The sequence below is a fragment of the Trichosurus vulpecula genome, chromosome 9 (genome assembly GCF_011100635.1).
Source record: "Trichosurus vulpecula isolate mTriVul1 chromosome 9, mTriVul1.pri, whole genome shotgun sequence".
Classification (NCBI taxonomy): domain Eukaryota; kingdom Metazoa; phylum Chordata; class Mammalia; order Diprotodontia; family Phalangeridae; genus Trichosurus; species Trichosurus vulpecula.
This window is the reverse complement of record NC_050581.1, coordinates 152,156,574-152,174,379: the sequence shown is the minus strand read 5'-3', so window position 1 is coordinate 152,174,379 and position 17,806 is coordinate 152,156,574. Positions and strand designations below refer to the sequence as shown.

General features: G+C 40.5%; 1 protein-coding gene across 3 annotated transcripts in view; it reads left to right on the top strand.

Annotated features, from left to right (window-relative positions):
• Positions 1–17,806, top strand: part of ATG7 (autophagy related 7) — a 244,062-nt gene that overhangs the window by 94,546 nt on the left and 131,710 nt on the right. For all 3 annotated transcript variants that reach the window (XM_036738091.1, XM_036738093.1, XM_036738092.1), the window contains one exon: positions 11,182–11,304. In XM_036738091.1, coding sequence (XP_036593986.1) covers positions 11,182–11,304 — 123 coding nt within the window. The remainder of the gene's footprint in view (positions 1–11,181; positions 11,305–17,806) is intronic.

Below are 17,806 nucleotides of genomic sequence, written 5' to 3'. Positions count from 1 at the left end.
TTTGCTCAGCTTGTTTTGTTTTGTTTCTCTAAAGAAGACGTTCTACTTTTCTTTCCTCTCAAGAAGTTCATGCTGTCATGGGTAAATCATCAGTGCCAATTAGACACAATAATCCTTTTCATGCTACTCTTGATTCTTGTGTTTGAAAGTCAAATTTTCTATTCAGACCTGGTCTTTTCACTGAGAAAGCTAGAAAGTCCTCTATTTTATTGAAAATCCATATTTTGCCTTGGAGCATGATACTCAGTTTTGCTGGGCAGGTGATTCTTGATTTTAATCCTAGCTCCGTTGACCTCCAGAATATCATATTCCAAGCCCTTCAATCCCTTAATGTTGAAGCTGCTAGATCTTGTGTTATCCTGATTGTGTTTCCACAATACTCAAATTGTTTCTTTCTGGCTGTTTGCAGTATTTTCTCCTTGATCTGGGAGCGCTGGAATTTGGTGACAATATTCCTAAGAGTTTTCTTTTTGGGATCTTTTTCAGGAGGTGATCAGTGGATTCTTTCAATTTCTGTTTTACCCTCTGGCTCTAGAATATCAGGGCAGTTTTCCTTGATAATTTCTTGAAAGATATCTAGGCTCTTTTTTTGATCATGGCTTTCAGGTAGTCCAATAATTTTTAAATTATCTCTCCTGGATCTATTTTCCAGGTCAATGGTTTTTCCGATGAGATATTTCACATTGTCTTCCATTTTTTCGTTCCTTTTGTTCTGTTTTATAATATCTTGATTTCTCATAAAGTCACTAGCTTCTACTTGCTCCAATGTAATTTTTAAGGTAGTATTTTCTTCTTTGGTCTTTTGGACCTCCTTTTACATTTGGCTAATTCTGCCTTTCAAGGCATTCTTCTCCTCATTGGCCTTTTAGAGCTCTTTTGCCATTTGAGTTAGTCTATTTTCTTCAGTATTTTTTTGGGTCTCCTTTAGCAAGTCATTGACTTGTTTTTCATGGTTTTCTTGCATCACTCTTATTTCTCTTCTCAGTTTTTTCTCTACTTCTCTTACTTGCTTTTCCAAATCCTTTTTGAGTTCTTCCATGGCCTGAGACCAGTTCATGGTTTTTTTTGAGGCTTTTGATGTAGGCTCTTTGACTTTGTTGACTTCTTCTGGCTGTATGTTTTGGTCTTCTTTGTCACCAAAGAAAGATTCCAAAATCTGAGTCTGAATCTCAGTCCATTTTCACTGCCTGGCCATGTTCCCAGCCAACTACTTGATCCTTGATTTTTTTTGTCAGGGTGTGACTGCTTGTAGAGTAGAGAGTACTTTGTCCCAAGCTTGAGGGGCTGCGCTGTTGTTTTCAGAGATATTTCTACACAGCAAGCTCTGCCACACCAGTGCTCCTCCTCCCCCAAGAACCACCAACCCAGACCTCAACTCAGATCTGAGCAGGCTCTGCACTCCTGCTCAGATGACACTTAATTCCTTCCACCAGGTGGGCCTGGGGCCAGAGGCAACTGCAGCTGTAGTTCTGTCCTCAGAGCTGCACCACCTCTGCCGCCCCTGGGGCGGTGGCCGAACTGTGAACTTCTTTCACTTTCTCCCCGCAGCTTTTCCTGCTAACCTTCTCTGTTGTCTTTGGTGCTTGTGGGTTGAGAAGTCTGGTAACTGACACAGCTCACTGATTCAGGGCACTAGGACCTTTTTCGCCTGGCTCCTGGTCTGGTTGGTCCAGGCACAGCCCACGCTGGGCTCTGCTCCACTCTGCTCCCAGCTGCATGATAGACCTTACCCAGAGACCATCCAGGCTTTCCTGGGCTGTAGCCCTGCTTCCCGCTGCTATTTCGTGGGATCTGCAGTTCTAGAATTTGTTCAGAGCCATTTTTATAGGTGTTTGGAGGGTCCTGGGGGAGAGCTTTAGACAAGTCCCTGCTTTCCAGCTACCATCTTGGCTCTGCCCCTTAATACACTTTTAATAGATCTGTGACCTCATAGATCTGTAGGTACTCTTCTCCATCAAAAAGCACAGATTTGCATACCCATCCTTGCCATCTTGTGCAACTCTTGCCCATGGTATCCCAAAAATCCTCCACAGAGGGTACAGCCACCATGTTAGGGGACTTTTCCTTGAGTGCCTGATATTACATAGACTCTTGATATGTGACTGACCCACTCACTTTTCTGGGCATACATCTTTTCTGGTTTAATGTGTAGGAGATTGTCAATACTCCTCCAGTAGTATATCGGTTTATTGGTATTAAGATGAATTGCTCCTATCTAGAGTACACCTCATATTCTAGATGTGAGCTGGGGTATATTAGTGCCCTATTCCTCCTCTGCCAATGCTGAAGTGGAAGGGGCTGGCACAGGACAGGGGGCACTTTTATATTTTTGTTGGGACAAATCTAGTAATAATGGATAGGGATAATCATAAAGTCTTATTTGGGTAAGAAAAATTATCACACAAGTTCATATGAGAAAGAATTGGGAGTTTTAAATAGACTTTAAATAGGTTTCTGATAGGTCAGCATTATGACATAACCTTAGGTTGCACTGACAGAAGCATGGAACCCAGTAGAAGGGAAGTGATGGTCTAGGTGTCCTCTGCTCTTGTCAGGTCATAGGCTAGAGTACTGTGTTCAATTTGGGGTGCCATATTTTAGAAGGGACATTGGCATCCTATGTTATGTTGAGAGTAAAGCAACCAGGATGGTGAGTGGACTAGAAACCATGCCATATGAGAATAGATGAAGGAACTAGAGTTCTTTAACTTTGAGGATAAAAGACTTAGGAGGCATCTATTAGCTATCTTTAGATATTTGAAGGGCTTGTATGTGGGAAAGACATCAAACTTAGTCTGAACTGGGAGCATAAGGTGAACTTGGGCTTGATAGAAGGAGAAACTCTTAAACAGTTAGAACTGTCCCAAAGTGGAATGAGCTGCATAGGGATCTGGAGAGTTTGTCATCAGTGGAGGTCTTCATGTGGAGACTGAATGACCATTTGTCCACAGTAATTACAGAGGAGATTCTTGTTAAGTTATGCGTAGGGCTAGCTGACCTCTGAAGTCTCTGCCAACTCAGAGATTCTGGGACTCCGGCTGACTGGGTGTTAAATGAAAACACATTTTCCTTTGGATCCCCAGTGCCTGGCACATAGTAAGTACTTAATAAACGCTCATTGTTTGCCTGATTGCTTGATGCTCCATGCAGAAGTCTGGGCTTGTGATTATATTCAATTGAGCATTTTACTGTATACAGTCATTGTTTTCTAATTGTTTCAAGTGTGTGAGTCTTGTGTCCCCAATTAGGTTGTCTTTTCCTTAAAGACCAGAAGGACTTCTCGTCTACTTCTCAAAATGCTTATCACAAGAGATGAGTGTGCGGAAAGGACTTAGTAAAAACTTGCTTGTTGAAGCTGTTACTTATATGTAGTATTTGAATAGGAAAACAGTAGGTTTAAAAGAATCCTTTTAGAAACAATGTCCTTAGTAACTTAGGACTTAACATTATAAATCTGTTACATGATCGCTGATTTTGAAAGATGCCACAGTGATTGGCTGATGTGTGACTGGTGATGTTTGTGAATGGCAACACTTTTGTTTTAAGACCATTCTTTGGTTTCGGGACCGTAGCTGCCGCTTCTTGGTGTTCTTCTAGTTCATGCTTCAGCCGCTTTGCCTACCGGCGACATGGAGCAGTGGAAGGAATACTGGGTTCCTGTCTTGGCTCTGCCATTTCCTAGGTAACACTGGGCAAGTCACTCGGTCTCTCTGGCCTCAGTTTCCTCACTTGTAAATTGGACTGAATGATCTCTGAAGTCCTTTCCAGATCTCAAGATCTAATGAACGAAGAGGGCTTCACCTTTTGTTTAAAATGAGCTTGATCTAAAATGAGCTACCCTGGCCCTATCCCATGTCATCCCCATCTTGATGCTACTGCTACTCTCCAGCCATTCATTTTCTTCTGTATGTGAGGTTCTCCTTAATTATATCCTGATAATGGTAACAATTCAGCTGCCCATGCTCTCTGTAATTGCTTTGGCTCACCATTTCAGCTGCTGTTTGAGTATCTTTCGTGACAATCTTTCTTTGACAACCTATTCGTTGTACATGTGCAACTTAGACAGAATGGACCAGTCTGGCTGGTTGTAATTATCCAGTTTTCTGCTGGATTTCTGATGTTGGTATGTGATGAAAGCATGGGAATTTAAGATTGTTTATAGATGCTTGTTATTATAAGTATTTGCAAATATGTAAATTAAAATAGTAGAAAGTCAAGTCTCTTGTACAAAACTGAAATATTATCTTGAATTTTAAACTTTTGGAAGTTGTGATCTGAAGTCTTTATTACATCCTGTAAAAGATACTTGTGCCTTGTTTTTGTGTTTGTCTGTCTCAAAGTAATGTGCACTTTCCGTTGCATGGCCCTGGGCAAAAAACTGAAGACTTATCTGTTTTATACTGCAACATGCCAATAATTATCCTGGAAAACACTGTAGTTTTTACTGTTGCATATCATGAACTCTAATCTGGCCTTCCTTTTTAAAGAGAGTGGTCTTACAAATTCTATATTGTGGTTCCAACAAGTATATTAATAACAACAGATTTGATTAGGATGATAACTGTATGAATCATGTGATACTATTTTTCTTTACTTTATTCGTTATCTCTGCTCTACATAACTTACATATACATGCATCCCAGAGAACCAGAACCAAAAGCTATTGGACATCTGTTTGAAATTTAAAAATAAAATGAGCTCTTGATTGTATAAGACACTGGGAAATGGAGCATTTGCCCCCTTCCCTTGGGCAACTAAATTTACTGGGGAATGGGACCAGGGTCTAACCCATTTGAACAGGAGGGAACCAACAAAAAGGAGCCCTTGCCTTCTGGAGCAGGGCAGGGAGGAATGTTTCATCATTGGGACTACTTGGTTTTTGGGGATAGGGCGGGGGGTGGGGGAGAAGGGCATCTATATTTTCTCTCTCACTCACTTAACAAGAGTGAATACTTGCCTTAACTTTCCTTGTTATCGTTGTCAGTTCTCCAGCTCTCCAATATTTAGTTTATAATTCCCACTCTTAATATTTATGCTCTCCCATCAGCCTTTGTTTTTTTCCTATTGATTCCTTTGTTATGCTCACCCTAGTTTCTTATCCTTTTCTAGTCATGTAACTGCTCTGGGTCACATTGTATTGCCTCCAAGGTCCCCTCTAGCTCCAAATCTGTGATCTTAAAACGTGTCTATGTTAGGTAATCTTAACTGGGCCCTCACTGCAGAAGGTCAGTTTTCTTAGGCCTCCCTAATCAATTCAATGTCTCTCTCATGACAGTGATTTTCTCAGAATTTTTCATTCTTCTTCAAACCTCCCAGAACTCCCCCTCCCCCAGTCCTTTCAGCTGAGAACCTTGTCTTATATTTCACTGAAAAAAATGGAAGCTATTTTCTGAGTACTCTTCCCTTTTCCTTATCTCATATCACTCAGATGCTTTCTGCAACTATCTCCTTCACTTCTGTTTCACATAAAGAGGTGGCCCTTCTCCCTACTAAGGCAAACCCTTCTACATGCAAACCTGTTTTCTGCAGCCTGCCCACTCCATCACCCCTACTCTTTCATTAATCTTCAGTGACCTGCTTCCCTACAGCCTACCCCATATGTCCATGTCTTCCCCACTTCAAAAAACCCTCCCTTGCTCCTTCTGTCCCTGCTAGCTATTGTCCTCTATTTCTCCTTCTTTTTGTGGCTATATTCCTTGAGAAGGCCATCTATAATCAATGCCTCCACTTTATTTCCCCTTGATCAAGGAGAAGAAGGTGATTTACTGGTCATAGGTTACAGAAAGGTCAAGAAGAATGGGGATTGAGAAAAGGCCATTAAATTTGGCAATTGAAAGATCATCAGTAACTTTAGAGAGAGTAGTTTCGGTTGAATGATGAGGAAGCCCAGCTGAAGAGAGAGGAAAGGAAATGGAGGCACAGATTGAAGGTGGTCTTTTTAAGAAGTTTACTCACAAAAAGGAGGAGAGGTGTTGAATGATAGCTAGTGGAGGTGGATGGATTGAGTGAGGGCTTTTTGAGGATATGGGAGCCGTGAGTGTGTTTGTAGGCAGTAAGGAGCAGCAACAGAGGGAGAGAGAGAGAGAGAGAGTAGGGATGATAGTGGGGGCAATCTGTTGGAGAAGATGGGATGGAATGAGAGTAGTTGTGTGTGTTTGCTTTGGCAAGGAGAAGGGCCGCCATGTCTTGTGAGACAGGTGAAGGAGGAGTTAGTGCTAGAGGCATCTGAGTGATGTGAGATGTGGAAAGGGAGAGAAGAGGGAACTATCATCAAATGGCTTCTGTTTTTTCAGTGAAAGATGAGGTAAGGCTCTCAGTTGAGAGGGTTGAAGGATTGGGGTCTATGGGAGGTTTGAGCAGTGATGAAGAAGTCTGGATAAGCTGATGTGGTCAATGGGATGGTGAGTCAATTTGGGAGGTGGAGAAGGATTACCTTGCTGCAGCGAAAGCCTAGTTGAGGTTATGTAATGTAAATTTGTTGTGGATCTAGTCAGCACAGTTTTCTGATTTCTCTAGCTTCAATTGGTAGCGCATGAATCGGAACAAAGGCAGTGCATGGTGAAGAGTATTCCAAGACCAAGGCTTAGCAGGACAAGATTGTTAATAGGATAAAGGACAAGAGATAATGTAAAGTTGAACTGATTCACCGGGAAATAAAGATGAGGAAGGGAGGAAAGTATAGCCTGTGTAGGGATGGTGGCTAAGAAAAAACTGGGGGATGGAGGGATTGGAGGTCACAGTGAACAGAGTTTGGTTGCAAGGGAGAGGGAGAGGTGATCAAAAGACTGAGATCAAAGAAGGCAAATCAGAGTTCATGAATGTGGACGTGGTGAGTTTGTAGGTGATGGCAAGATCAAGGGTAAAGAGGTCATGGGAAACAAGTAAGTTGAAGAAATGGGAGGTTAAGATGTTTGAAGTCTCCTAATATAAAGACAGGAGTAGGAGAGGATAGAAAGACTGTAAGCTAGGCACTGAATTCATTGAGGAAAGAAGCGGCGTGTCCTGGAGGTTGGTGAACAACAGCTAACCTGAAGTTTTGATTAGGTGCTAGATACGGAGTAAGAGAACATCAAAGGAGGTAAAGCTCAAACCCTTTCTTGTAGAAATTGGGAGCAGGGAGTGGGGAGACAGACCATAATGAATGGGGTTTGAATAATGGCAGCCGGGGATTCAGAATCACTGGAATGGGGAAACATTGACTCAATGGGAGTTAATTACCAAGGATGCTGGCAGGATAAAATTTAATTTTTGTGAAATTAATTTTTTACCTATAAACTTATGCAAATGTAAAGAAAATGAAATGTTGCTTATCTGTTTCCTCAGAATTTGGGCAAGCATGTTAATACATATGTTTATTTTAGTTTTATTAGTGGCAGAGCCCAGAACCTCACTTTCCAGACTTGTGTTGTAGTTTACTAATATGCCGCATTCATCCTTGAGTTGACCTTTGAAAGAAATGTGATTTGAATTGACAAGTGAGAGACAGGACCCCATTTTAGGTAAAGGAATATCATAAAGAGAGACCCAGGGGTGGGAAATGTTTTTAAAATACTTAAGAGACTGGTTTGGTTCCAGTACAAAGGTAGTAAAAGCTGTGGTCAGGTAATAACCTGTTAATGGAGGACAGTGAATGTCAGTTTGAGAAATATAGACTTAGTCTAATAGATATTAGGGAATCGCTGAAGGTTCTTGAGAAGGCGAGACAAGACAAATTCAGGTCAACAAATATGTATTGCGCACCTGTTAGGTTAAAGGCCTAATATTTGAAGAAGATGTAGCATTATCCGAGATATGTATACAGCTGTGCCCTATTTAAAGAAAAGCCAGCCTTACAAATTGAATAAAGCTTAGGAATCATTGTTTACATTATGAAAGGGAACAATTATTCATGTTACCAAGGGAGCCCTTGAGATATTACTCCAAATAGGAAGCTAATCTCTCTAAATGAATGTAAAATATGATTTGATTCATCAAAAGTGATTTTGGGCATATTTTTCAAGATTATATCTGTTTTATGAAATGAAGGACACTTTTTATGTGAAGTATGCCTTCAGAAGAGTTCATCAAATTTTATCTGTACACTTCCTGTTCATTTGGAGAGATAATTTTTGAATGTATTTTGTTTCCTTTCTTCTATTTAGGAATGTTGAATTATTGTGAAGGAAATAATTTGTACATTTGTAAGCTGCTTATATCTTGTTATAATGAGATTAGCTTCACAGCATATAAAGAGAATACTAGAAAATATATGATGAAAAAGACCTTCAGAAGATTTTTTTTCAAAGTAAAATTTTTAGGGGGCTCCTGACTTAGCTAGTACTGTTAATGTTTCAGCACTTGGCTTTCTGGATGTCCTGATTATGGGTAAATCATGTACTTCCCTCTTTTGTAGTTTTTGCTTTTCCTGCATCTGATTTCTATTACTGAGAGGTTCTAGCACTGCATTGAAAAGCCAAAAGTTCAGTCAAGATTCCCCAAAGCCTCACCTCTGGAATTGCTCATTTTTTTGGATTTTTCTCCCACTTTTCCTTTCTTACTATTAATTGGAAACTTTGGCGTTCAGGGGCTCATTGTGCTAGGCAGAGAATGTTTTGGCTCTGTGGTTTACTGAGGATTAAAAAGATTCCTTACTCCTAACCTCACAATACTGGTCAGCTAGAAAAAGAGAGCTTGTTTTGTATTTTTTTTCTGAGTCTAGGAACAATAATTCTTGACTGGGAACTCTACTTACATACCCCTTGTTTTTTCAGCCGTCTCCTTATTTCTCAAACTGAATCACCATGACTAATAAATTGCTAACATTTAAAAGGCTAAAAGGGAAAAAAGGACAGACAAAGGGCCTTGAGTAATGCACAGTCTGATTAGTGGAAAGGTTTATAAAGCTTCAGGGATGGGCTTTTGATGGTGAATAGCAGTATGGATGTTAGAGCACATGAAGTACAGGTCTTCCTCCAAAAGATCAGTATCTGATTGATATGGTATAGGTCAGGAGTGGGGAACCTGTGGCCTGAAACTCTGTGTAGGCTGCACTTGGGGACCTACAGGGCCGTGTGTGGCCTTGAGGCCCCGGGTTCCCCACCCCTGGAGTAGGTGCTCCAGAAGTACTTGAATTAGATTGGAAGAACATTCTCATCCAGGTCTTTTCTCTAAGAGTTTTGCTACGTAGGTATGAATGCAGATTAGGCAATTCTATTCCCTCCTCCCAAATTCAGACCTGACTGTGTGTTTTAGGCTTCAGATTCTCACCCTAACCCCTGCTACCTGAGAAGCCAATTCATTCCTACCTTCCTGAAAAGTTTATTTATTCCCTGCTTCCTTTAAGAATATGGCTTGTTTCACCTCCTACCTAAGGCCTGTCTGTATGCCCCATGGTTCCAGTGCTTTCACCCTCTCAGAATGATGTTATTATTACTTCATATACTTTGTGTTTACCTATCTGTATACTTCTTGTATCCTTCTGGTAGGGACTCAAGGCCTTGAAGGCAAGACTTTTTTGGTTTTTTTGGTCTTTGTATTCTTGACTCCTGGTGCAGTGCCTTCAATGCAGCAGGTGCTTAATAAATGCTGTTTGTTTTTAAAATTTGAATGTGAATTAGTATGTTTTGTAGGGAGAACTCAAAGAACTAGATAGAGTGATGGATTTGGCATGGTCCTTACTGGCTCTTTCAAGCCACTTCATTTTTAAGTGCCTCAGGCAGCTTCTTAAGCCTTGAACATCTGGAGTTCAATTGTTGACATCATAGACCCTTAGTGTATTCATAGAATGTGTTGAAAGGTTTTGCATTCAATATAGAAGGAGATGTTTCATATTCTACAGTGGACTCATTAGGAGGAACAAGTGTAGGGGAGGTGAATTTTGGGCCAGTCACTGCTGGGCATTCCTCTGCTTCTGGAGCTTAAGGTAAATTCACCTTTCAGATCTAATTCTCTGCCCTCAGCTAGCCTGTTCCGCTGAAGGTTTTCTATTTCTGTATGGTTCTCTTCCCTTATAACTTTTTTTGGGCATAACTTTAATATTTGTGTCACATACCTTTAAGCTTATTGTGGTATATGGTAAAAGATGTTTGTCCAAACCTAATTTCTGCCAAATTTCTTTCTATTTTCCCCAGCTATTCTTGTCAGATAGGGAATTCTTCCCCAGATGACTTACAGTCTCACTTTTATCACTCACATTTTATCGTATCATCATCATACTAGATTATTGAGTTCAGTTATTTCTGTTGTTTCTTTATCTAGTCTGTTCAACTGATTAACTTTTTTATTTTTTAACTAGCACGAAATAGTTTTGATGACAGTTGCTTAATAGTATAATTTGGAAGTACTATTCCCACTTCATTCCTTTTTTAAAAATTTCCTTTGAGACTCTAGATATTTATTACTTGAAATGAATTTTTTTTTATTTTATCTAGTTGGGTTAAATTAAATCCACAAATTAAGTAGTATTATCTTTTTGTATTATATTTTTATGGGACTGCCATCCTTCTGGTTAAGTTGTACTTTATTTCTTAAAACAGGGGTAAGGAACCTTTGGCCTGGAGGCCACATGTGGTCTTGAAGCACGGGTTCACCACCTTTGTCTTAAGAGAACATTAAAAGAACACAAAAGAAGTAGAGACTTAGCTAGCACTTAGTATATAATACTTGATTCAAGTGAAAAATTAGGTTTACATCAGAACTACTCGAAACATTGATTTGTTCATTCATTAACTCTTTGGAGGCAGGTAATGTTTTTTGCCTTTCTTTATATTACCAGTGCTTAGCAGAGTGTCTAGCTCATAGTAGGTGTTTAATCGATGCTTGTTGACTGATTGACTGCAAGGTGCCATGCTATTAGCTTCTAGTGAGGACAAATATTGATATGAGGATAAAGAAGTATGGCAAGACCCTGGTGCATTTTTGTGAAACCATTCAGGGGAGAGGTGTATTCACTTTGCACACCTGACAGGTGTGGTTGGAAACCTTTTCTTATGAGATAGAAATGGGAAATAGCAATTCTCCTCAAATTATTTTTTTTCCATTTAAAAAATGAAGCAGACCCCAGAGTCTGCCATATTCTTTTTTACCAGATTAAATTCTAGTTTTGCCTCATTTCTACAACTACAGCATTTGGGGAGGTGTTTGTTACAGACTAAGTCCATAATATGTTTTATAAACCTTTTTTCTAAAAAAACTGTTTTACAGGTCCTTGATCAATATGAGAAAGAAGGATTTAATTTCCTGGCAAAAGTGTTTAATTCTTCACATTCCTTTTTAGAAGACTTGACTGGACTTACTTTGTTACATCAAGAGACTCAAGCTGCTGAGGTAAGAAGAAAACAAAGCTTCTTGTGTTAAGGACCACTGTGTTTGAAGTCTTTTTGCAGTAATATTCAGCTATGTAGAAAAGGGAGAAAGTCATTGTATTGTGTTAGCGCAAGTACTATTGAGTAAGTCTGGTGGTCATCTGCTAACTATCAGAAACTTTCTTACATCAGTGGAGGGTTGTGTGCATTGAATGTTACTCACTAAACACCTTGTACTAAACACTACTGTTATCTCCTAGTAATTATCTGCTCAGAAGGTATTTTTGTACCTCAATGGAAATGTGCCAGTTGCTATAGATGTAATCTCCAGCCAGGTTGTGTGTGATCTTGGACCTGATCATGTTAATAAAGTAGAAACTGGATTTTATTTGAGAGGCAGGTGAATTCTAAAAGCTCTTCCAAAAGAATGGACATTAATTCTAAGAGAAGGTTACTGAGGCACCTTTCTCAGGAGTTTTTCTTTTGTCAGCTTAGAAAAGTGATCCTTTTCCTACCAAGTAAAACATTTATTCCTTTGTCATTGCCTTGGTGGTGGCTTGAGAGCAGGGGTCCTTCACGTCATTTGTGTCAGGGACCCCTTGGATAGCAGTCTGGAGCTAAGAAGTCGAGAGACCCCTTCTCAGAATCATGCTTTCAAATACACAAACTACAAAGGTTTACAAAAGAAGTACAGTTATTACAATAAAAAAAAAACCCACCCAAGTTTACAGATACCTTATTAAGAAGATCAGATGCCTGTTAGCTTGGTAAATGTTTGAGCACTGACAGTGACTGTTTTGTATGATTCTCTTTGTTCCCCAGCAAAACATTTGTAGAAAATCATAACCTTATGGTAGACACATAGCAAGTGGCAGAGGGAATGGGGGTGGAAATGGCTTTTTTTAAGCCTGTTTTTGCAAGATGGACTGTTTATTTTGCCTTCCTGAATGGTCGTTGTTATGCGACAAGTGAATACTCTGGCTAGAGATAGATTTATGGCCAAGCCAATGTTAATCTGGTTAGTTGTACAAGTGGAGAGGTTCTATAAATAGAAATATGGGAACAAATAATTTTTCTTTGTTACCTTGGTGATAAAATTGTTCAGATGAAAAATGGGGAACTTTTGGAGTTGTGATAAGCTATGCAAACAAAACTTTGGCGACCTATACATTGAGTTGAATATACAAAGATAGAAGCATTTCCTAGGTTTCCGTCTGTCCTACTTGAGCATACAACATCAACTCCAGGGACCTATCTGTTGCACCTGAGTTCAGGAACTATCTGAGATAGAAGGTCAGGTAAGCAGATCAAGAGATAAGTCCTAGAATAATTAAGGCCCATGAAATCCGAGGGCCTAGGAACATTGTATATTTTGGGGATGTGGATTTGCTTTAGGGTGCTCACAAAGTTTCAGAGCATTATAATGATTGTGATCTTTTGAAGTCAATTAGGAATTCACATTAAATCCTCTGGAATATCCCCACTATTTCTGGGGTCCTTCAAGTGAAGGCCCATGCCACTGTTTTGATGACAGATGCTTTTCCTTTTGATTGTCTCTGCTCCATAGTAATGTAAACAGTGTATGGAACTCTACAGCCATGCCAAGAAAACGTGATCATTCTTTTATTTCGCTGGAAGCAGCTCAAGCAATTTTACTTAATAAGCTGGCTGGATGAATTTCAGCCTTTCAAACAGAGCTAATGTTAGTGACCCAGACCTGGGAATAGCTGCAAGTTCCTGAGCTTAAGCCAGTAATATGCAAAGAAGCCACAGGGAGGTGGTGGAGGGTCTGTGGCTCCATCTTTGTGGTCTCACTGAGGCTCCTCATTTAGTTGTCAAACGTTTGCAATCTGTTCAGTCCTTTGATCCAAAGGAATAGAGTACCTCTGGGGTAAGAGAAAGAAGTCCCTGTGAACAAATCAGGAAACTAAACCCCTCTTGTATTGGAATCCTTGCTTTTATTACCTACAAATATGGGACATTTTCCCAAACTTACCTCTACTTACCAACATTCAGAGGTGTGCTGAAGCTAGCTCATACTGGCTCACAAGAGCTGATTTGTCACAAACTCAGTGTGAACATTTCAACCTTGGAAACTGGCAAAAGCTACAAACTGTGGTTTGATTTATTGTTTTGTTGATTGTCTAAATTTAAGAAAGTGATGGTGAAAATGTGAACAGTGCAGATTAAACTCAAAGGTGTGTCATGTGTACTTTTTTCCTGGAGAGCTGGTTGTTAAACATTTACCAATACACTTTTTCCTTTGTTTGTAATTCTGGAGTCCATTCATAACCACCAGCCATGAGAAGAGGAGCAGTCCTGATTTTCATTGGGCCACATTAAAAGTAACCTTTGGTAATAGTGGCAGAAGGTCCGTATCTTGATGTTTTACTACAAGATTCTAACAGCTTTGCTGCACTGTCTTAGTCTCCTGACAGCCTGCAGAAGAAAACATGGGGAAATAGTTATCTCCATGGGGACAGTACTTTGGTTTGTAGCTCTGGATGCAGCGAATCCAAGGAGATTCACCAGTGAAAATTCAGAGTTCTGTCTTTCAGGATTTTCAGGGTCCTAACAACAACTCATAGACATTTCTATAGCTCTTTAAGGTTGGTGAGGGTGGCTCCTCTGAGCCTCCTAATAACTCTGTAATACAAATATCACAGTTTTCATTAGCCGCATTTTATAGATGAGGAAACTGATTCTCCTGATAGTGTCAGAGGTGCACTCTGAGCATGGGGTTCCCTGGCTCTGAGGCCGGCACTCTTTCCAGCACACCACTTTTCTTCACTTGGTAAATTTCTTCTTCATTAAATCGCTTGGCTTTGGCTAAATGTTTTAACCAACCAAACTTAATTAGAAAAAACATTCACCATTACTCTATGTTGATGTAGTTTATTGTATGTTAGAAGAAATAGGTTCAAATTCTGCCTGTGACGCTTGGACAAGCCACTTAACACCAGCCACAATTTTTTCATCTGTAAGGTGAAGGAATTAGATAAGGGGACCTCTGAGGTCCCTTTCAGCTCTAGACCTGTGGTCCTAGAAACAACTACTTTATCTTCATAGAAATCGAGACAGTTAAGTCCAATCATTTTTCCATGCTTTTGAGAGACAGTAGGGTATAGGGATGGAGATCTAGCCTTGAAGCCAAGAGGTCCTGGGTTCAAGTCTCACTTCTGGCATATGTTTGCTGTGTGATCCAGAGCAAGTCCCTCAAACTCTTAGGGCCACAAACAGCTCTTAAGACCATAAATTGTAAAGAAGGTTCTGACCTGTATTGTTAGAGGGCATCTCACTGCTTGGGAGTTTCCTCTATTAATGAAATCACAGTCCAGTCCTATCCTATTGAGAATTTTGCCTGCCTCCTCTAATACCAGTAGTCTCTTGCCCAACATTTCTTCCCTTTTGGTAAGTAAAGGAGTGGGTAGTGTTAGTTCTCAGCACTGTCCACTTCTGAAGGCCTGGCCTCCTTGACTCAGAGCAGCTCGGACACTTCATGATGTCAGCATTTGTTACAGGTGTACTCTCCCCATTCAGTGTTCAGGGAAGCAATCAGTGTGGCTGCCCAATCCCATTAGGTCTTTACAAGGACCTGTTCAACATTGAACACCAGCCCCAAGACTCATCCTATACAACGTGTCACTTGTATTTGCTCCCTGGATTATCATTTATATAAGATGAGGCATGGTGAGTTGGTATTAGGTTAATGGCCTTTAAGACCCAAGATCTTATTGAAGACAAAGGTCTTCCTTGATGGCAGTTTGTCCAGAGAAACCCTCTTTCCAGATGAAGGCTTCCCAACGGCATAATTCCTTGTCCTCCTCATCCCATTATTCTCTCATGACCTGGGCCCTAGCTACAAGAACCAAACTCGTTTGCAGAGTTACAGGTCCGGGTATAGGTCATTAATTTCAATTACTCCTATCCCAACACCAAGATCCTCTCACTCTGTTTCCCTTGTGCTTTGCAACCCTAATCCTAGCTCATTACCAAAGCCTATGGGCCCGCAGCGTCCTTTTCCCAGCCTAACAGCAATTGCTGATGAAAGCTGATTCCCAGGGTTTCTGTAGAAAACGGGCATTGGAGTTTAGCTCGTTTCTCTCGCCAAGGCTGGAAATAAGTAACAGGCTATTGAATTGAAGTTCTTTGATTCTTTCCTGTTGGATGCCAGAGAGGGTCACACCGACGAAGAAACAACACCAAAACAGAACAGTCTTCACTGTTGCTTCGTAAGACGGTTGTTTCATGGTTTCTGGTCTTTTCAATTCTATGTCCCTTTATTAAGCATTTGCAATATCAAAGCCATGTTAGGCAGCTAAGAGTTGGATAAGACTTAGTTGCCTTCTCAGAGAATTGATTATCACCTCCCTGAGGAAGTGAACAAAGAAAACAGATAACAATATAAGAGGACAGTGTTAACTCGCAAACAAGGTGTCACGTTTGAAACTTTGTGTTAACTTTAAATCCTCTCTCTTTTGCCTCTATGTCCAACCAGCTAAAAAATCCTTTTGATTCCACCCTTCAAGGCCTCTGGAGTCTATCCCCTCTGCTCAGTTCCCACTGCTCCCGCCCCCCAATAGAATTTCATGGCCATCCCCCTGGACCGTTGCAGTTGCCTACTAATAGGTCTTCGCCTGTTTTCCCTCCAGACCATCTCTTCACAGGCTCCCTTTTAATGTTGAGTCAAGTTTGAACTCCTTGGCTCAGCATTTAGGGTCTTGTACCACACGATCCATCCTTTTTTCTCAACCTTATCTCACACAAACTAGGCCACTTGTTGTACATACCCTTTTCCTGTTTTTATGTTATTTTGCTTGTGTGCTGTTCCTTCTGCCTGACTTAGTCTTCCTTTCTTCTATCCCTGTCCCTTTCCTTCACCTGTTGAATTCATATCCATCTTTTAAAGCTCAGTTCAAATGTCACCTCTTCCAGGAAGCCTTCCCAGAACCCTTCAGTCAACAGTGACTGGCCTTTCCTTCCTTGGAAAGTCAGCCTTTGCTTTTATCTTTTTAATATGCTAGTGGGCCTGGGATTTCTTTGTTTTTTAGTACACTGTCATCAGCCCTCTCAGTCAAAGTTTCAGTCTTTCTTGTATTCTTTGCACTCTTTTTTTTTCTTCTTCTTAAAGATAGCAGCCTTGGGGGCTTAGTGGATGGAACATGTTTGGCCTTTGTGTACTCATCTTGGTGCTCTTCCTCCATAACTCTGCCACCCCACCCAGAGGAACAGGGCTGATAGGGTGGTCCTGAATGATGATAGAGGATTTGATTCATCTTTCACTAGCCTCGGGAGTCTAGAAAATAAATGCTCATTTCTCTCTTAGCATTAAAGTCATATGAAAAGCATTATAGTCATGTGATAGGACTAAATTGGTGTGGCAATTTACTGTTCAGCAAAGTAAATAACACAATTAACAAGTGTTTCTGCTGGACTTTTTGCAATTACACTGAGTTTTTGGCCTCTCCCACTCACAGCTGGTTTTGATTTGGTTCTTGTGGAACAATTTTTTTTTGTTTTGTTTTTTAACAGCAGTCAGATATTGATGTACAGCTTCATCAAGACCCTCTGATGACAAATATGCCTTTGGAGGCCAGTTGAAGCTGTGGGAAACTCCCACATCAGCATTTAGGCCCCATTTCTAACAGAGAGAGATTACTTTGGTACCTGACAGATCTGCCTGTGAGTCAGGCTTGCTTGCCCCCACACCTTCTGCCAGGCTGCTTCTAACCTGTATATCTTTGCTTTGACGTCTGCCAAAAAGAGAGTCTTACCCATTGTCTGCTTTGTCAGTGAGAAAGGGCAGGCAAGAAGCCACATGGTTCTTGGGCTGGTTTTTGAAATGATGGTCAGCAGTATTCCAATCAAGACTCATCCTGGACAATGTGTCGCTTGTATTTGCTCTCTGGATTACCATCTATATAAGATGAGGCGTTGTGAAGATAATATGAGTCGGTGTTAGGGCAACAGCCTTTAAGATCCAAGACCTTATCTGAAGACAAAGACTTTCCTTAATGGGAATTTGGCCAGAGAAACTCTCTCTCCAGATAAGGGGTTTCCAACTGCATAATCCACTTGAAAATCCTATAAGAAACTGGGAGAAAGAAAGAGGAAACATAAAATCTAAAAGCCAAGCCAAAATAAAAAATGATCATATGGATGCAACATGACTATGAATGAACAAGACTTGGTTTTTTAACAAACACAGAAGAGCTTACATGTACAAATGAAAACTTCAATGTAAGCAATTCCAACATTTATATAAGAACCTTTGTGCCAGGGACCTGAGGAGATTAGAAGCTTGTTTCAGAGGTGTTGCTGTCATCATTCTCCTTGAACATTGTCCTCAGAGCCACACCAGCAAGTCAACTCCTTGTTTTGTAGTCGCACTTCATTGTGAACCCCGCACACCACTCACTGCCTGGTGTGGTCAGTCATTGCACTTACCAGACTGAGTTCCACGTGATATCCTTCCATTTCAAAGATGAAGATTGGCCACTTTTGAGCCAATTCACCTGAAAAAT